The sequence below is a fragment of the Grampus griseus genome (assembly GCF_964374135.1).
Source record: "Grampus griseus genome assembly, chromosome: X".
Lineage (NCBI taxonomy): Eukaryota > Metazoa > Chordata > Mammalia > Artiodactyla > Delphinidae > Grampus > Grampus griseus.
This window is the reverse complement of record NC_138999.1, coordinates 41699482-41719961: the sequence shown is the minus strand read 5'-3', so window position 1 is coordinate 41719961 and position 20480 is coordinate 41699482. Positions and strand designations below refer to the sequence as shown.

General features: G+C 49.5%; 1 protein-coding gene across 1 annotated transcript; it reads left to right on the top strand.

Moving 5' to 3' along the window:
- Window positions 1-1066: 1066 nt before the first annotated feature.
- ELK1 (ETS transcription factor ELK1) lies at window positions 1067-15179 on the top strand. Its single transcript, XM_082680843.1, has 6 exons — window positions 1067-1207; window positions 8400-8643; window positions 11305-11754; window positions 12449-12916; window positions 13591-13692; window positions 13778-15179. The coding sequence occupies exons 2-6, from the start codon at window positions 8434-8436 to the stop codon at window positions 13874-13876; spliced, it is 1329 nt and encodes a 442-aa protein (XP_082536969.1). The 5' UTR covers window positions 1067-1207; window positions 8400-8433; the 3' UTR covers window positions 13877-15179.
- The last annotated feature ends 5301 nt before the right edge of the window (window positions 15180-20480 follow it).

The window sequence follows — 20480 nt, the reverse complement described above, 5'->3', positions numbered from 1 at the left end:
TGTGGAACCTTTAAAAACCACTGAAGTCCCGTCTTCATCCTGTCCCCTGGCAGAATGTGCCACTTGACTTTCTGATTTGCCCTCTATACCATCGCCTTGACAATCTGGGCCCCCACCTGACCCTTCCATTTCTTTTCCTGTACAATACTCTCAATTACCTTAGAGAATGGGCCGATTCAGGGTGGAGGTTTGTTCCCCAAGGCAGCCTTTCACTCCTGGCCCTAGGGTTTACCCTTCTCCCACACCCCAATCGTTTCTCAGGTACCTTAAATTACACCCACACCCGTCTAGGCCCAACCTTGGCGTTGCCCCAGCTTCTAATTATCAATAGTTCCAGCTTCCAGCAATGGGCCTAGGGCTGGTCCAGCCCCTATTCTAGGTTGAGTCCAGCTTCCGCCAATCGATGCAGAGCCTGATTCCACTGCTTTATTACTGGCCGCAGCTCGACCCGCCCCCGTAGGCATTTAGTTTCCGCCACTCAACACTCCTTCGCTTGTCTGGCAGCTGCTCGGTTCTAAATTCGTCTTTTCTAGCCAATCACTACAGAGTTACCCTGCCCGCCTACGCAGAACCCTGGCCAGACCTCCTCCCTGCGGGCTGCTACGCCTGTGTACTTCTATACAAGTCCCGCTTCCGCTGAGCTGCGTAGAGTTTGGCACCTCCCCGTTAGGGGTTCTGGCAGCTAAGAGTCCCTCGGCCGCCAATCAGCAGAAAGCAGGGCCTAACCACCCCTATCCTCGGACGCTGGCTGTCTTCCATCAATCCCATATAGGCCAATCAGCGCGAGGCAGGCGTCCCCCGAACCTTGTCTGTCGCCCATGGCCTATCAATCTGTCTTGAACCAATCAGTGTGGAGCACCGGCGGGGCCGAGCACGCCCCCTCGGAACCCAGGCGGCCATCTGCGTTCCATCAGTTCCCCTCGGGCCAATCACAACATAGCTCTGTGGAGCAAGGCCCGCCTCCCCAGCCCTGGAAGCCGCACCGTTGATCCACGGTACTTTGGCCAATCAGCGAACAGCGGAACGTTCGGCTCCTCCTTCGTGGGCCCACGTGAGCAGTGGGGAAACGCAGGGGCGGCTTCTAGGTGCTGTCGCCGCCACCACCGCCACCACCGTCGCCTCGGAACCCGGGCCTGGGGGGCGGTGGGGCCGCGCATGGAGCCCCCGCCCCCCGGAGCTGCCAACACCGCCGCTGCGCTACACACAGGTGAGCCCGGGGCCTGGAGGGTGGAGGGCCCGGTCCGTGACCCTACGTATCCTTCCCGCCCCCGCGCGGGGGGATGTGGCTTGGCCCGTGGCCTGCTGGTGTTCGACTCCCCACCACCACCACCTCGGCTGGTGGACCTACCTGTGCCATTGTCCCCTCCCTTTGGCCCTTTGCCCCGTAGCTTAACCCCCCTTCCTGTTTTATAATGGGTCGGTCTGCGTGCTTGAATTTCTCCCCACCCCACCTTACAGTAGACTCGGCCGTGGTCTTGCCCCAGATCCCCGCTTATAGGGAACCAGTCTCTGGCAATGTCCACCTCCTTGACAGTAGGTGCGTCTGAGTGTTTGTATTCTCCTGTCCTCAACTTTCAGGGGCCCCGTCTGTGGCCTTGTTTTTTCATCCCTACTGTTCCTGTAGTGAGTCAATCCGTAGCGTTGTACCCCCCCCGCAACAGTGAGTTAATCTGTGAATTTGTATTCCTGCCTCCAATCCCCCAATGCATCAGTCTATGGCTTTATCAAACACACACACACACACACACACACACACACACACACACCATTTTACAGTGGATCAGTCTAAATGCTTGTTTTCACGTCCTCCTGCTTATCAGCCCATTGCCCTGTCCTCCCTTTTTTGTAGACTGTCAGTCCAGTCCTTGGGCTTCTTCTCCCTTCCTTTTACTAGTGGGTCAGTTTAGTGCTTTATATCTCCCCATTTTCAGTAGCCCAGTCCATGGCCTTGTCCCCCTCTCCTTTTAATCAGTCTGTGGGGTGGCTTTTCTCTCTCTCCACTATTGTGCATGAGTCAATGTGCTTTTCTTCTCTCCTTGCCCCTAGTAAATAAGGTGAGCCTTTACACACACACACACACACACACACAACTTTGCAGTGGATCTGTTCATTGGCCTTCCTGCCACCCATGTGCTTGCATTCACACCCCTCCAGTATACCCTCCTGTGAGTCCAGTGCTTTGTAATCCCTCCAGGAGGGTCAGACTGTGCTTTTATTTCCCGCCTCCTTTCCTTGTGCTGCATCAGTCTGTGGCCTTCCCTGCCACCCTCCCTCCTTAATAGTGGATCAGCCTGTGTGCTTGTTGAACCCAGGACTTTTTTACTCTAGAACACACCCTCTCATATACACTCTTAACCACTAAGACATCTTGCCTCCCTCCAGTAAATGAATACATTAGTGATAGTGATAATGCCAATAGGAGCTAACACTTATTGAGCACCTACTGTGTACCAGGCAAAATACTGTATGTTAATGAGCTCATTTAATCCACCCTATGAGCTAGGTACTGAGGGAAGTTTGGCATAGGGAGGTTAAATACCTTACACAGAGGTGATCAGTAGGTAACAGGTTAGGTTACCCCTCAGAACATAGGATAACTTTTTTTTTTTTTTTTTTGCGGTACGCGGGCCTCTCACTGTTGAGGCCTCTCCCGCTGCGGAGCACAGGCTCCGGACGCGCAGGCTCAGTGACCATGGCTCACGGGCCCAGCCGCTCCGCGGCATGTGGGATCTTCCAGGACCGGGGCACGAACCCGTGTCCCCTGCATCGGCAGGCGGACTCTCAACCACTGCGCCACCAGGGAAGCCCCCTAGGATAATTTTTGAGGCTTTCCTCTCTCACTACATCTCACCTCACGCGAGGCCCCACTCCTTAAAAACCAAATTAGTTCCCATCTCCATGCTTTTGTTTTTGCTGTTCCCTCTGTCTGCAGAGCTGTCTCCATTCCACACCTTGTCTCAGCACCCATCCACCCCCGATCCCAGCAGCTATGTGACCTTAGTGGCTTAACCACTTTCTCTCTGCACCTCTCTCCTCACTGGTTAACTGGGGGAATCAGAACTAGAATACCCTCCAATGTAAATAAAGAATACCTGTGAGTTAATAAAACAAGTAACTTCTCTGGCCTTACCGCCTATGCGCCGCCCCCCCCAACTCTGTTCCAGCCACACTGGCCTCCTAACTCATCCTCAAAAACACCAGGTGCGACCCAGCCTTGGGGCCTTTCCCTTGGCTATTTTTTCTGCCCAGAACACTCTACCCCCCTCTCTGTGTGGATCCTTTCAGGGCTCTGTTCAAATGTCAACCCGTCCCTGACCATCTGAACCTGCACAGCCAGCAGGACTTAGACCCCTTCTCTGCTTTATTTGTGTCTTTGCCCTTTATCACTGTCAGGCACACTGTATATTTTACCAGTTTGTCATATTTATTGTCTTTCCCCGTTAGAATGGGAGTCCCATGAGGGACTCTTTTTGTCTGCTTATTTACTGCTGGGCCTCCAGCACCTAAAATTCTTATCCAGTACTTGATAAGAATTTATTGCACGAATGAATGGAAAAATATAATATCAGATAAATCAGGGTAGGGGGCAGATGGAGATGAAGAGGGCATAAGAGAGCTAGTTAAAAGAGGCTGGTTAGTTGGGACTATTCATTCAACAAACACTTACAGAGCACCTACAGAGCACCAGGCATTCTAGGTTCTGGGGATATGGGAGGGAACAAAACAGGCAGAAATTCCTGCCTTTGTGGAACAGACATTTGCTAAGAGTGCAGACTGTATAAATAAATAAGTCTAGTTAGTATGTTAGACAAGTGCTAAGGAGGAAAAGTGAAGTAGGGAAGGTAGGAATAGAGTATCAGGGTGGTTGAAATCTTAGGCACAGGGCAGGCCTCACTTAGAAGGTGCTTCTTGAATTAAGGCCTGAAGGAGTTCAGGAAGGGAGCCATAATGCCTAGGGAAAGAGTGTACCAGGCAGAAGGAACAGCCGGTGCAAAGGCCCTGAGGTGAGATTGTGCCTGGCATGTTCAAGGGCCATGAAGGAGGCCAGAGTGGAGGGAGAGGTAGGAGGCAAGGTCAGAAAGGTGGTGGGAGCCAGATGGTGAGGCCATGCTGATACATAAGATTGTGGGGGAGGGGCTGGGGAGGAAGAAGAGTGTCACGCCAGCTAATTGTAACATTTGAGTGTCTGCTATGTCCCAGAGATAACTTTTCTAAGTCCTTTACATACACTGACCTTTAATCCTCACAAAGGCCTTTGAGAGTAGGTGTATCTTGCAGATACTTTACTTTGAGGGTGACATATCCCCCATTTTACAGGTACAGAAGCAGAGCCAGAGAGGTTGAGTAACTCGCTCAAGGTCACACAGCTAGAACAGGACAGGAGTACGAGGCTGGAGACCCAGAGAGAAGAACACATTTGCAAGGACAGACAGGTTATTCGACACATTGGATCACACAGAGGAAGAATTAATTCTGCCTGGGAGATACCAGAACTTGATGATGTGTGTAATAAAGGGTTCATCATGTGTGGGGAAGGGGGAAGGGCACTCCTGGCAGGGAGAACAGCACATACATATTTTCAGAGATGGGAACTGGATTAACTCAGGGTGCCCATGCCAAGCTTGGGCCCACCTCAGAGCCTTTGTGCACACTGTTCCTGTGCTTGAAGCACCCTTCCCACAGATGTCAGCATGGCTTGCCATCTCCCCTCCTTCAGATCTCTGCTTAAATGTCACTTCCTCAGGGAAGCCCCCCCCCGCTCACCCTGTGTAAATTAGCATCCCTGTCCCCCTGTAGGACCTTACCCTTCTGTTTTGCTCTATAGAGAGCTGGTGGAGCAAGGTGTCCAGGATCACTGCCTAGTGCCAAACTGCCTGGGTTTGAACCCTGGCTCTGCTAAATTCCAGCTGTGTGACCTTAGCCAAGTTACTTTACTTCTCTGTGCCTCCATTTCCTCATCTGGAAAACGGGAGAGTAATAATAATGCCCACCCATAGTGTTGGTTTGAGGATTGAATGAGTTAAGTGACTAAAATGGTTTGCAGTACACAGTAAGGGCTCTGTGACTGGTTCCTATTTTTTAGATTAGTATTATTCCTGGCATACACGTAGGTATCTCACAGGGCCTCTGAGACTGACCATCTCCAAAACTGACCTCCTGATCTCCCCTCAAAACCTGCTCTCCCACAGTGCTGCCATCTCAGGTGATCAGGCCACAAACCTAGAATCACCTTTGGCACCTCTCTCACTCCACCCCACCCCCATCCTATCTGCCAACAAATCCTGTTCACTCTGTCTTCAGATTTTATCCAGAACTCAGCCACTTCTCACCAGTTCCACTGCTGCCACCACCATCTCTTACGTGGACTATTGCAGTGGCCTCTTCAGCCCGTACAGTTGGTTCTTCTTACAAGAGCCAGAGGGATCCTGTTAAAATCCAAATCACAGGCTGTCACCCCTCTATTCACAGCCTTCTCATGGCTCCTGTCTCACTCAGAGTCAATGTCAAAGCTCTTCCGGGGCCCGAAAAAGCCTTACTCAGTCTGGCCTCTGCTGCCCCTCTGTTCTCATCTCCTGCTACTTTCCCGTCACTGCCTTCTCTCCGACTACGCCAGACTCCTTTCCCTTCCTCTGACCTGACAGGCTCTCCAGCTTCAGGGCCTTTCACCCTGACTATTTCCTCTGCCTGGATGGCTGCTCCCCAGGTTGTCACAGACCTGACGCCTTCACCTCTCTTAGGTCTTTCCTCAAATATCACCTCCTCGTGACTACCCTCCCCTGACTACCCTTTCAAAAATAACAACTCCTTCCCTGCTTCGTTTTGTTTTTTTTTTCCCCCGGAGCTCTTATCACCATCTGACATATTCTTGTTTATCTTGTTTCTTGTCTGTCTTCCCCACTAAAATGTGAATTCCGCCAGAGCAGGGATTTTTGACTGTTGTATTCACTGCTGTATCCCCAGCACCTGGCCCACAGTAGGCCCTCCAAAAATGCTTGCTAAATGAATGAAATAAAGAGAAGTAAACACATCTGAGTGAGGCATATGACTAGAACTCTTATTAGGGGTCACGTGGGAGATGTGATAATAAACAAAATACAAAACCCCATGTGCTGCTGAGGCTTGAAGCCAACCGTCAGGTTTCACCTTAAGTAAAAGATTCTGTGGCTGCTGAAAGAGGAACTGGTAAAATTGCCTGTTGTCGCCACCAGGAGTCACACTGGTCTCTTTGTGCCTCTGAAACAAACAGACCTTCCAAATAAAAACCCAGCAAGGTCTCTGATGATGGGACTCTGATCTGGACACTTCGTGGCCTTGTGACTTACATAATTGCCTAAAATTGTGTCTGCAGAATGAACTTCAGAATGAATAGCTCAGACATAAGAGGATCAGACTGTATTTCATTACAGATTAAAGACTCAAGCTATAAATAATAGAGGGAGGTTCTTTGAAACCTTCCGATTTGGAAGGTCTTATTCTTAACCCAACAGTCCCAACAGCTGGGTGAACAGTTGATTGATGAAAGCTCATTCCTTAAGGAAAAGGAACTTCATGTTTATTTCCAATTCACACTCAGCAAAGGGAGCAGTTATGGGGTGGGTGGGGGCGCCAGGAGGGTCCTGTTCTCTGCTCGACATGCTGAGGGAGCAGTCAGTGCAAGGGGCAGTTTAGTCTAATGGTTGAAAAGATCAGACACCTGGAACTTGGCTGCCTGCGTCCAAATCCTGGCTCTGCCACTTAGGGCTGTGTGGCCTGTACATGTCATTTAGACATTTTGTGCCTCCGCTTCCTCATCTGTAAATTAGAGATAATAAGAGTACCTATTTCCCAAAGTTGTGATGAGAGAGAAATGAGTCAATAGCTATAAAAATAGCAATCCAGGTCTACATGCCCTTATCTAAAACCCTTGGGGCCAGATGTGTTTCACAATTTTGAATTTTTCAGATTTTAAAAAGGTGACAAGGTATACATACAAGATGTTACATAACACCCTTAGTGGGCTCTGTAATCAGCCACATTCAGATTTCTGCAGCAAGATAGATGTATGAACAGTCACACCAAGTGAGGATCAGTGAAGACCACAAAAGGCCTTATTTTGTTTCAGATCAGGTTTTGGCATAGCAGATAAGGAATTATGAACAAATTAGAAACTAATATTTCATAAGAGCTTATCATACCCCAGGCATAGTATATTTAATCTGTACGATAACCCTACGAGCTAGGTGGTATTATTATTATCCCTATTTTACAGATGGGAAAATTGAGCACAAGAGGTTAAAGAACATGCCCAGTGTCACACTGCTAATAAGTAGCAGAACCAGGATTCCAGCCCTGGCGGTCTGGCTCTGGAGGGGCTGATTGTCCAGTAGGCCATATTGCCTCTGATTGGTACAATGCCTGGCATGTATTTAGCACTCAGTAAATGTTCATTATTGCTGTTGTCAAGAAGGAGAACACAGAGGGACAGAGACAGGTCAGAGGAGCGTGGGATAGAGAGACAGAAGAGAGCAGACATTCAGTGTCAGGAATTTTCATAAAGGCAAGGCCCTTGGGGCTGGTAACTGAACAATGGAGAAGACTTCTAGGCAGAGGAAGGGAACCCAGCATGAAGTTAACAGCCTTTGCGAGGAGCTGGCAGAAGGAACCTCCTGGAAAACTTAATATTTGATGTGGTAGAAGATGCAAATGAAAATGTTCAGGTGAGGGGCCTTATTCTAGTTTTCTATTCGTGCTGTAACAAATTATAACAAACTTTTAACTGCTTAAAACACAAATTATTCTCTTAGAGTTCTGGAGGTCAGAAGGCCAGCACAGGTCTCACCAGGCTAAAATGCAGGTGTTGGCAGGGCTGTATTCCTTTCCAGAAGCTCCAGGGGATGATTCATTTCCTGTTCGTTTAGGTTGTTGGCAGAATTCAATTCCTTGAGGTTGTAGGATTTGTATAAAATAAATAGGCAACAAGGGTATATTGTAACCACAAAAAAAAGTTCATGTGATGAGATTGAGCTCACCCAAATAGTCTCTAGGTTAAGGCCCATAACCTTAAATTCACCTGTAAAGTTCTTTTTGCCAGGTAACATAATATACTCACAGGTTCCAGAAATTAGGATGTGGACATCTTTGGGTGAGGGGCATTATTCTGCGTATCACAGTCTGCCCTCTGGACCCCAGAGGTTCACATTTGTCCCACACGCAGAAGACATTCACGCTATCCTAGTATCCCCAGAAGTCTCATCGCATTACAGGAGTCGTCCAAAGCCAGGCTGAGGGCGTTCAGGGAATGGTGGTGGCAGTTGGAGACAGAGGTGGAGGCAAGATGGCAAGAAAGGAATCCACCTCCTGCTGACCTCTTCCCCTTCCTGTGTCTGCAACCTCTCAGCTCTGAGCTTTCTGCCCTCCAGGTACCCCTGGGATGGCGTGAGCGCTTGCGCAGCAATGGACCCTTCTGTGACGCTGTGGCAGTTTCTGCTGCAGCTGTTGAGAGAGCAAGGCAATGGCCACATTATCTCCTGGACCTCCCGGGATGGCGGTGAGTTCAAGCTGGTGGATGCTGAGGAGGTGGCCCGGCTCTGGGGGCTGCGCAAGAATAAGACCAACATGAATTATGACAAGCTCAGCCGGGCCTTGCGGTACTACTATGATAAGGTAAGGTGTTTGAGACTAGGGCCAGGAACCCCACCCACTCGCCTGTGCCAAACATTTAAATCAGTTATGTCATTTTCTTGCCTAAATTGATAGAGCTCTAACTTTGAAAACGATATTAAAATTTACCATTTCTTACCCCATCCTCTGGTACTCTTACACGAACATGGGGGCCCCTAAGCATTTATCTCAGTTGTTTTATTGTATTTTATTTTAGCTTCGACTAGAACCTTCATAGCACCATTAACACTGACCCCCTACTCACTCCACTCTCTCTGAGATACCCAAAGTCCTGCTGTCGCACTGTGCCCCGCACGACATTTCATCTTCTCGCCTTATTCCTCTGGCCAAAACTTTTGAAAACTCTATTACTAATGACTCTTCCTCATCCTGGGCCAGTCCTGGGTTCCCCCAGTTATTTCATAATCTGCTCTTATCCCAGAATAAGAATTCTAGAATATCCTTATTCTTAGAATCAAAGCCTCCATGACAGCATTATACTAACCTTTCCTTACCTTATTCTCCAGGACCCTCAACATTTTTATCAATTCTTTTTATCTCTCACTCTGTTAGCTAAGACCTCCAAAACAACATGTATAATGCCTGCTCCACACCCCATCCTCTTGTATTCCCAGAGCAACACTGGTCCACTCCAATATTTATATCAATTATTTTATCACCTTATTCCTATAGCTAAAATTATACATTTTCCTTATCTTATCCTTTCAGACTCCCAAACCAGTGCTAGATACCCCCCATATTTATACCAGTTATTTCAGTTTCTTATTTCTTTTTTAAAAAAAATATTTGTTTATTTATTTCTTTTTAATAAACCTGCACCGGGTCTTAGTTGTGGCATGCAGGATCTTCGTTGCTGCGTGCAGGATCTTTAGCTGCAGCATGTGGGATCTTTAGTTGTGGCATGCGGGCTCTTAGTTGCGTCATGCGGGATCTAGTTCCCTGACCAGGGGTCGAACCTGGGCTCCCTGCATTGGGAGCGCGGAGTCTTAACCACTGGACCACCAGGGAAGTCCCGTCAGTTTCTTATTTCTTTACCTGAAACTTCCAAAACAGTATTTTTCATCTTCCAGTTTTATTGTGATATAATTGACATGCAGCACTGTATAAGTTTAAGGTGACAGCATAGTGATTTGACTTATATACAGCAAGAAATGTTCATCATGATAAGTTTAGTGAACGTCCATCATCTCATATAGATACAAAATAAAAGAAAAAGGAAGAAAAAATCTTGTGATGAGAACTCTTAGGATTTACCCTCTTAACAACTTTCATATGTAACATACAGCAGTGTGGATCATATTTATCATGTTGTACATTACATCCCTAGTACTTATTTTTCTTATAACTGAAAGTGTGTACCTTTTGACTGCCTTCATCCAATTCCCCTTCCTTTCAACCCCCTTTGAAACTTCCAAAACAATATTAATGAACCTCCCTTTTCATTCCTTTTCTGAGAAACACAAACCCACCCTGTGATATACATGAACAACACTTAAGATGTTCCCAGGGTGCTCTAGTGCCCTCCAGATACCTCTTGTCCCCCAGAACAGCCCTGGACCTGTGCTGCACACCCTTAACTCATTTATAGCATTTATTCCATTTTTATATTTTAATCCTTTAGCTCAAACCTCCAAAACAATATTAATAATGAGGCTGCCCCACTCTGTACTCTGAGACCACCAGAATATCCCTGAGACCCTCCAGACCTGTCCTGAAATACCCCAAACGTGCTCTGTGACCCACCCAAGCCAGCCTTAAGATTCTCCCAATATTTATACCAGTATTTTAAATTCTTGTTAGTTGCCATCAGTGACTTCATTTTCCAATTGCCTCAGCTTAAACCTCCCCAATAGCATTAAGAATGAGGCTCCTCATCCTGTCCTCCCTGATGACCTTGCCCTGTTCCACGTCTGTGTCAAGAGCTTTAAATAATCCTGTAATAATTCATGTTTATTAACAATTCATCACCACATTCTTCTACATTCATTTAGTCTCTTCCAACATTTATTATCAGTGACTTCATTTTCCTGTCTTACTGCATAAACTAGACTCCAAAACTGTCCTGGCAGCCAGCCCCAGGGCCTGGCCCTGTTAGCCCACAGACACTCCTGGTTTCTGGAGCCAGGAGGAAAGCCTGCTCCTGGATCTACTCCCCTACGTGGGCCCCAGTGTGGAGAGGAGCCTGTGGGTGTGGCTTTGTGTATCTGAGGTGGGGGTGGGGGAATTGGACAGATAGAGATGAAGAGAGTGTGACAGAGGGAGACTTGGAGGGGGATGGACAGGAAGGAGATGTGGAGGGGAGAAGGGCATTAGACTAAAGGAAAGATTATGGGTGGGGGGGGACAGAAAAGGAGGAGAAGCTGGGGGAGAATACAGAGAGGGGAATCAGGTTGGGGGAGAGTGGTAGAAACTGGAAGAGAAGGGAGGAGACCCCAAATTAGATGAGTGAGCTGTGAAAGAAGCTGGGAGGGGGAACCTATGGGGAGGCAGACACTGAGGTGGGACGGTGTATATGTAAAAGGACAGGAGAGGGGCACGAGGAAAGAAAGGCACTATAGGAGACACACCCCTTCACCCCCTCACCATCCACACCCTCCCTGGCCCTTTCTTCTAAGACCCTCTATCCTGTCTCCCCCTTCCCAGAACATCATCCGCAAAGTGAGTGGCCAGAAGTTCGTCTACAAGTTTGTGTCCTACCCCGAGGTCGCGGGGTGCTCCACTGAGGACTGCCCGCCCCAGCCTGAGGTGTCTGTCACCTCCACTGTGGCAAATGTGGGCACCACAGCTGTACACGCCATCCCCGGGGACACTGCCTCTGGGAAGCCAGGCACACCCAGGGGTGCAGGAGTGGCAGGCCCAGGCGGTTTGGCACGCAGCAGCCGGAATGATTACATGCGCTCGGGCCTCTATTCCACCTTCACCATCCAGTCCCTGCAGCCGCAGCCACAGCCACCCTCTCATCCTCGGCCTTCCACAGTGCTCCCCAACACCGCCCCTGCAGGAGCAGCAGTGCCCCCCTCGGGGGGCAGGAGCACCAGTCCAAGCCCCTTGGAGGCCTGCCTGGAGGCTGAGGAGGCCGGCCTGCCTCTGCAGGTAAGGACTAGAGTATGGAAAGTCAGCAAGAGGAGGGATGTACCATTCCCAAGTGAGGAGGGGGCTGGGAGGAGGGGAGACATAAACGTCCTATTAAAGGAGATATAGTGGAAGGAGGGACACAGAAGTCCCCTTGGAGAAAGGGATGGGGAGGAAAGCTATGCAAAGCCTTGGAAGGAAGAAGGAAATTAAGCACACGACAATTAGTAGTATACCCAACATGTAGCAGGTGTCCTGAATGTGTCTGCTTAATGCACTGGTTCTCACACTTATAGCACTCATCAGAAAGCACCTGGAGGGCTTTTTAAGCCACAGATTTCGGGGGGCCACCCCCCAGAATGTCTGTTTATGTGGGTCTGTGGATGGGTCTGAGAGTTTGCACTTTTAACAAGTTTCCAGATGAGGCGTATGCTGCTGGTCCATAAAGCAAATTTCTGAGAACCACTGCTTTCGTGAATGGGGGCAGTATCTCCTGGTGTCCCGCCCCTAAGCTGTGCCGCTATCAAGTGTTTCACCCCTCCCCTGCCCCCAGATAGGAGGACCTACTCCAGAAGGAGCCCCACTTCCTTGGCAAAGTCCCACGTCTTGTTGGAGGACCTGCTCCCACTACCAGGTCCTGCTTTCCAAGGGAAATAATTGGCTTCACTACCCCAGCAATCTTTAGGCACCCCCTCTGCACTTGTTCCTCTTCCAGGTCATCCTGACCCCACCCGAGGCCCCAAACCTTAAATCCGAAGAGCCAAATATGGAGCCTGGGTTGGGCCGACCACTGCCCCCAGAAGTCAAAGTGGAAGAGCCCAAGGAAGAGTTAGAAGCTGCAGCCACTGGGGAGGCGGGGTTTGTCCTGGAAGCCGTCAAGGCGGAGCCCTTTGAGCCCAAGGCCGAGCCAGAAGCCCCTCCCGCGGAGGGCGTGCCAGCCCGGCTGCCTGCGGTCGTTATGGAAACTGCGGCGCCGGTGGGCGGCCTTGCGGCTTCCACAACTTCCAGCACGGAGAACGCCCAGCCTCAGAAGGGTCGGAAGCCCCGGGACCTGGAGCTTCCACTCAGCCCGAGCTTGCTGGGTGGGCCGGGACCCGAACGGACTCCAGGATCGGGAACTGGTTCCGGTCTGCAGGCGCCAGGCCCAGCGCTGACGCCTTCCCTGCTACCTACGCACACATTGGTGAGAGCCTTTGAAGGGGCGGGGCTGGCACCTGGAATGAATGGGATTGGGGCCGGGTGGTGGTGGGAGGAGTTAGACTGCGAGGGCCAATACGGTTACCTCTGAGTGAGTGGGAGGGTGGAGCCTTCGAGTGGGGTTGGCTGCGCGGAGAGACGGGGCTTGATTGCTACAAGGCGAACGAGCCTGCAATGCCGAGGGGTCGGGTCCCCAAAAGAAGGCAGATCTGGGGAGTTCTGTGGTCAGGGACTGGGGGGCCCGAGAGGCTTTCTGCAGGAACTGTTTCTGGGTTGGAACATAGCTTGAGGAACCTAAGCGGGGCTTTGGGGTCTGGGATTTGCTTAGCGGGTTTCCTGTGAGGTGGGGGATAAGAGTTGGAAGTTGACCCTGAGCTACTGGGATGGTGAGGTTTGAAAGCGGCATGTGGGTGGGGTCTTGTAGGTGGTCTTGCCCAATGAGGCTGGGATGGGCCCTCAGGAGTTAGGAGGGGTTGTCTGTGTAAAGCTGGAGAGCTGTCACGGGCATGGCCTTGGTAGTTATGGTCTAGGCCTGTGCTCTTCTGAGGAGTGATCTCATAAGTATGAGTGGGAAATCTGGCGGGGCTGGAACCAAGTTCCTTTGGTTTTCCCACACCTGCCCTCTTGCTCACTTGCGCCCTGACCACCCCTTCCCCACAGACCCCGGTGCTGCTGACGCCCAGCTCGCTGCCCCCCAGCATTCATTTCTGGAGCACCCTGAGTCCCATTGCACCCCGTAGCCCGGCCAAGCTCTCCTTCCAGGTAGGATCAGCTCCCCCCATCTCGGAAAGGGTGAGAGACCCTAGCACGGTCCCAATCCATGACCTCTCCCTATTTTTGTCCCCAGTTTCCGTCCAGTGGCAGCGCCCAGGTGCACATCCCTTCCATCAGCGTGGATGGCCTCTCAACCCCCGTGGTGCTCTCCCCAGGGCCCCAGAAGCCATGACTATCACCACCACCACCACCACCCCTTTCTGGGGTCACTCCATCCATGCCCTGAACTTCTCTCCAGCCAGCCGTCTCAAGGAGAAACGTAGTTCAGCTGACAGACTCGTGCTGTGGTCGTGGTTGGGTGGGGATTCTTAGGAAAAAGGATCTCTCAGTAACCCTTCCACAGAAAACATACAACTTCTCTTTTCTTGGTCAGTCCCCCAGTGGCCGCTCTTACACGTCTCCTACTGCAGTGGTGGGGACGGTTTATTTATTTATTTTTTGAAGGCCACTGGGAAGAGCCTGGCCCAACTCTTTCGTTGGGGGGGGGGGCGGTTGGCGAGGGCATCTCCCCCATCTCCACATTTTTTCCCCAAGGTGAGATAGTCAGGGTCTGGCTTGAGAAGGAACTTTCTTTATTTATTTCTCAGGCTGCCCTTGGGGAGCTGAGGGAGCCCTGTCTCCATTTTGGGGTGTGGGTAGAAGAGCTAGATTGCTGTAGTTTATTATTCCTGGCCCTCCCCAAGGGTCCAGGAAGAATTTTTGCTGTTTAACATTTTGGGAGTTTTGGCCAAGGAAGACTCACACCCTTGGGAATGGGAATTTCCACCTCCCTGGCCTTTCTCAGACAGCTTGTCCTTTTTCAGCCACCTTTTTTGGCCGGGGAGGAATGCCCCTTTTGTTGTTCTTCCCCTGAGAAGCCATTCCTGTGTCTGCCAAACTCCTGGGGTCCTGCCTGTTACCTCCCAATGGAGGGTTTTTTTGGGGAGTGGTTCCCGTCTGGGGGGCCCCCTCCAACCAGTACTCCAGGTCTCCCTGTCCCCCACCCCCTGCCATTTTGATAGTATAATCTATTTTTAAACAGGGCTTTTCAATAGGGGAGAGGGAGGCATCTCTTCCTATATCTGAGATAGGGTGGGTGGGAAGGAAGGGATTTGGGGGGGGTCTTCCTGCCACCCCCAAGTGTTTATTTTTGATACCAAACATGTATTTTCAGCTCCCTCCCAGCCCCCCAATTTCCTGCGGGCGGGTACAAAGGACCCTTTAAGTGTCCCTGGAGTTGGGAGGGAGGAATGAGGGACATAAAGCCTGTCCTGTGTGAATTCCAGGCTGGAGAAGGGCGGGTTCAAAGGACTCCTGGGTTCACTTCCCGTCAGCACCGGCCCAGCCTGGGCCTGGGGACCTGGGGGTTGGTGATTTGGGGGACGGTGCTACACCTGTCTCCACTGTTTGTTTTACTTCCCCAAAAATGGATCTTTTTTTCTAAGAGTCCCAGAGAATGGGGAATTGTTCCTGTAAATATATATTTTTAAAGGTGATGCTGGAGACTGCTAGCATTTTTTTTTCCCCTAAAGCCGTTGGGAGTAACTGTGTGCAAAGGCGTGACTATGTGAAAGGCGGTGAGGGTGTGAGATTGATCGTGAGAGCGAGAGAGCATAGTGGTGTGTGTCCGAAACAGTGGTAGAGACTGTAGATTGGCAACCAGGTGTGTGAAAAAGAGAAAACTCTGGAAAGCTGTGATTGCGCACGTTCGTTTGTGAAGCCATGTGTTGAGAGAGTGGAAGTTGTAACCACGAACTTGACATTGTGCCTATGTGAGAAATCATGGCTGGGTGGCAGAAAACCACTGTAAGACTGAATGTGAGTGATTAAGGTACTATACGAGAAACTGGTGGTGTGTGTGAAATAATGTTTATGAGAAGGAAGTGGGGACTGCGCATCAGTCACTGTTGAACAGGCTGATGGTGAGCAAAACAGACTGAGTAACCAAAACGTGTGAGAGCCGGTATGAGCACGAAAGTGCCATAGAGATCTTCAGGGACCGTGCCGTAGGTAAGGAACTTCACTGTAAGTAAGCGGGTGACTCAGCGTTTGGGAGATGGCTTGTGCATGAAACTGTTCACGCAAGGCTGTTGGATCAACTAAAGTAATGGGAGTGCATGTGTGAGAGGCTGATGGTATGAGAGAAAATGTCTGTGAGGCCAGATGGGTGCCTGAGATGAAAGACACCAGAATACGCAATTGTGTGTATGAAAACGATTCCTGTGAGACTAAACTAGCAAAGACTGCGTGAGAGACTGAGAAAATGTGGCTGCGACTGGAAGAGCGTGAGAGGCTGTAATTTGTGTGTGTGTGTGTACGTGTGTGGGTGTATACCTGAGCCTAGTGGCAGATTGATTTGCAGTTACTACTCCAGTCTAGCCCACAGGTTCAGGGACTCTGTAAGAGAAAATGATGGTGAGACTGAGTGAGTGAAAGTAAGCTAGAGACCACCTCACTGTGAGTGAGAGGCGATGAGTAAAAAAGAAGGAAGTCAGTGCCGCTGGAGAGAAAACTGATGACTGAGCAGCATGTGAGAGTGTGAAAGGTTTCATGAGAGACTGTAAACCAGAGACTACATGCTGGTGAAAGAGAGAAAATGGAACAGAGTAAATGAGACATAGAGACCATGTGATCAGTATGTGTGGGAAACCGATGAGGCTGTAATTGTGTCTGAGGGTACACAATACGCTGGCTGGATGCAGCAGATGATGGTGTAAACGACTAAGACGGGCCATGAAAGGCTCTGTGTGTGAGACTTACCGAGAGCCTAGTAACATTGGTGAATTAGTGACAACAGGATGTCAGAGGCTGAGTGAGGGCAAGTGACCGTGACACTGATTAGGTGACTGAGAGTGAGAAAACGAGTGACTGAGAGTGTCTGAGAAACTGTGTGGGTCTATAAAACTGCAAGAGACTTTATTAAAGGATGTAGAGCAAGGACTGGACATGTTGGAAGCTGCTTGCAAAGAAATGTGAGACGAGGCGACTAAGACAGTGTCTGAGACGCTGTGCGATTGTGTATGTGTGTGAAACTCTTACCATAGTGACTCTGGGTGTGCAGAATGGGTGTGAGTGTGAAGAGGGGAGAAAGAGTGATTGTGGGTGTGGGTGTGTGCACGAGAAACTTCCAGAGAGACCAGTGGTGGCTATAAATCACTAACCATTTGTGTATGTGAGAAAATGACGGCCCGAGTGAGCGGTGGAAACATCCTATCAAAAGGCGTGACTCCGGGGGCTTCCCTGGTGGCGCAGTGGTTGAGAGTCTGCCTGCCGATGCAGGGGACACGGGTTCGTGCCCCAGTCCGGGAAGATCCCCCATGCCGCGGAGCGGCTGGGCCCGTGAGCCATGGCCGCTGAGCCTGCGCGTCTGGAGCCTGTGCTCTGCAACGGGAGAGGCCACAGCAGTGAGAGGCCTGCATACCGCAAAAAAAAAAAAAAAAAAAAGGCGTGACTCTGTGTGGATGTGCAAAACTGACCCGTAAGGGTAACTGTGGTCTTGGCCGAAGGAGACCATAGTAAGACTGGGGGCCAATGACAGTAAACAACTCCCTGAGTGGCTGGGAGAGGCTGTGCATTTGAGTATGTATGTAAGCTTGTTCGTAAGAGACTATAGTAGAGAGAGACTGTAAATTCAGAAGTGTGTGTGTAAATATGTAAAAAAAAGAAAAAGAGAAAATGACTGAGGCTGAATTCGTGTGTGAGAGCCCATGGATGGAATGTGCCAGGCCTAGGGGAAAGCCCTCTTCCATCTGTCCTCTTCCTCCTCAGGCCCCTGGGCTGGCTTCTCCCAGTTCTCCAAAACGTGAAATGCTGGAGTTTGCCGGGGCTTTGCCTGGGCTTCCCTTCCTTCTCACAAGCCAAGCCCTCTCCAGGTGGTCTGGTCCAGTCCCGGCACTTGAGACACTACTTCTCCCTGCCGTGATGCTCGCATTTTTACCTCCAATCCAGATTATTCATCTTCACGCTTATCAGAATCTCTAAAGCTCTGTTTATTGCATTTATTTACTCATTCAGCAGAGGTTTATTGAGCACTTACTGTTTGCTGGTGCCCATCCAGGACCTCCAGACACAGCAGTTAACAAAACCAAACACAAATCCCTGCCTTTGTGGAGCTGGCATTTTAGTGAGGACAACAGACAAACAAATACATCATATTAGGTGGTGTTGCAATGATTACATGAGATACGACTCAGTCTTTGTTTAAATAAGAACTCTGCAGTGATTTTATTGCCCAAACGTGTAGGAGAAGATGAAAGTGGTGACAGTCCTCTTCCCAAGGGAATCCAGTGAGTAGGTATACAGTTTAGGAACAAAGGAAGTATCGATTATAACATTATTACCAGGGCAACAGGTGATTAGATAAAGCAGCCAACCAGAATTACAGGTTTCTTGGGGAGTTTGTTTTCATAGGATAACCACTGATGTCTGAAGTCCTAGAAGCATAACAAGACCCCTTTGTTCAAAGCACACTTTCAAAGACAGGCTCATGTTATCAGGAAACAGTACATCTGTAACGGATACGAATGTCAACACACCTTATCACCCATGAAGCAAGACCAGTATTCTTTTTTTTTTTTTTTTTGTATTTTATTTTATGTTTTATTTTTTTTTTAACGTCTTTATTGGAGTATAATTGCTTTACAATGCTATGTTAGTTTCAGCTTCACAACAAAATGAATCAGTTATATATATACATATATTCCCATCTCTCTTCCCGCTTGCGTCTCCCTCCCTCCCACCCTCCCTATCCCACCCCTCCAGGCGGTCACAAAGCACCGAGCTGATCTCCCTGTGCTATGTGGCTGCTTCCCACTAGCTATCTACCTTACGTTTGGTAGTGTATATATGTCCATGCCTCTTTATCGCTTTGTCACCGTTTACCCTTCCCCCTCCCCATAGCCTCAAGTCCATTCTCTAGTAAGTCTGTGTCTTTATTCCTGTTTCACCCCTAGGTTTTTCATGTCATTTTTTTTTTTAATTCCATATATATGTGTTAGCATACGGTATTTGTCTCTCTCTTTCTGACTTACTTCACTCTGTATGACAGACTCTAGGTCTATCCACCTCATTACAAATAGCTCAATTTCGTTTCTTTTTATGGCTGAGTAATATTCCATTGTATATATGTGCCACATCTTCTTTATCCATTCATCCAATGATGGACACTTAGGTTGTTTCCATCTCTGGGCTATTCTTGAGAAAGTTCTGTTTTAACGCCTGACCAAATCAAATCCTTCAACCTTGTTTTAATTTGCAGAATGGTGTTCCTCCTTGGATGCAGGGGAAATGAGACATTGCCTTCCTAATTCTTAGACTCCTTTTTGTTGATTAAAAAGATTCCTGTTTTTATTTTATTTTATTTTATTTGCGGTACGCAGGCCTCTCACTGTTGTGGCCTCTCCCGTTGCGGAGCACAGGCTCTGGACACGCAGGCTCAGCGGCCATGGCTCACGGGCCCAGCCGCTCTGCGGCACGTGGGATCCTCCCAGACCAGGGCACGAACCCATGTCCCCTGCATCGGCAGGCGGACTCTCAACCACTGCGCCACCGGGGAAGTCCAAGATTCCTGTTTTTAAAGCAGGCTCTGGAATTTCACTCATTAGGCCTTACTTAAAAAAAACAAAAAAGGCTCTGTGGAGCATGGAAAATGGGCTGCATTGGAATTAATTATTAAGAGAAGGATTATGAAGAATAATTTTTCTACATGAGATCCACAAAGAAAAGTAAAGGGTCAGGAACTAGAATGATGGATCTTAAAGTGTGGTCCCCGACCAGCAGGATCAGTGTCACCTGGGACGTTGTTAGAAATTCACATTCTTGAGCCCCACCCCGGACCTACAGAATCAGAAACTGGGGTGGGGCCTGGCAATCTGGATTCAACAAACCTTCCAGATGATTCTGATACACATATAGGTTTGAGAGCCACTGGCATAGAGAATGAGAGGTGCCCTACAAAAAGCTGAGGAAGGCTTCTGTGAGGGAGGTGACATTTATTGTCTGCCTCTTTTAGAGCATAAATCCCTTGAGGGCCAGGATTTTGGGCTGTCTTGTTGTCTGTTCCAGCCAACGCCCAGAACAACTGGCACCCAATAGTTGCTCAGTAGATGTTGCATCAGTGTATTTAACAAACAGCACCTGCTGTATGCCAGGCACTGGGCTAAGGACTTTTAAAAATCTTAACTCCCAGTCTTCGCAACATACCCTAACATGCCCTGTGTATGGGGTGGGGCAGGGTGGCAGGTATTACCTACCCAAGATACTTGATGGAACATGGCCAAGCCAACCATCCCCTTCCTCGGGCCCTGAGGGTGTCCCCAGCTGGCCCCTGGGGCAGTGGATATACCCAGTTCAGTTCTTCTGAATTCTCCACCCCATACTCTTGCCACTTCCCCTTTTCACTTCCCTTGTGCTGACCTCCCCTCCACATTGCTGACCACAAAGAACCTCACTTTTAGGAAAGAGGAGGGTGGTGGTGAAGTCAGGATGGAGGATGAAGTAGTTACCTCGATGCCCACTCCACCCCATGAGGAGGGACACGCTAAGCATGCCACGCTCACTTCACCCTTGTTCAACACCCCCGTGAGGTTGGCCCTGTCATTGTGGTAGAGGGCGTGCATTTTACAGGTGGAGAAACTGAGGCTCAGAGGTTCAAGTGACTTGCTCAAGGTCACACAGCGAGGGAGTTCAATCTTGCTTCCAACTTCCAGGCTCCACTTCCCCCTCAGTAAGAATTTGTCCAAAGAGCATTGATTGAGTGCCACTGGGCTGCTGGGCGGGGCCTGGGGTGCTGGGGACAC

Bases quoted from the DNA above. Each gene is read 5' to 3' on its own strand.
- ELK1 (XM_082680843.1), top strand. From the start codon at position 8,434: ATGGACCCTTCTGTGACGCTGTGGCAGTTTCTGCTGCAGCTGTTGAGA. The intron at 8,644-11,304 runs GTAAGGTGTTTG...CCCCCTTCCCAG, and splicing joins TGCGGTACTACTATGATAAG to AACATCATCCGCAAAGTGAG. The intron at 12,917-13,590 runs GTGAGAGCCTTT...CCTTCCCCACAG, and splicing joins TGCTACCTACGCACACATTG to ACCCCGGTGCTGCTGACGCC.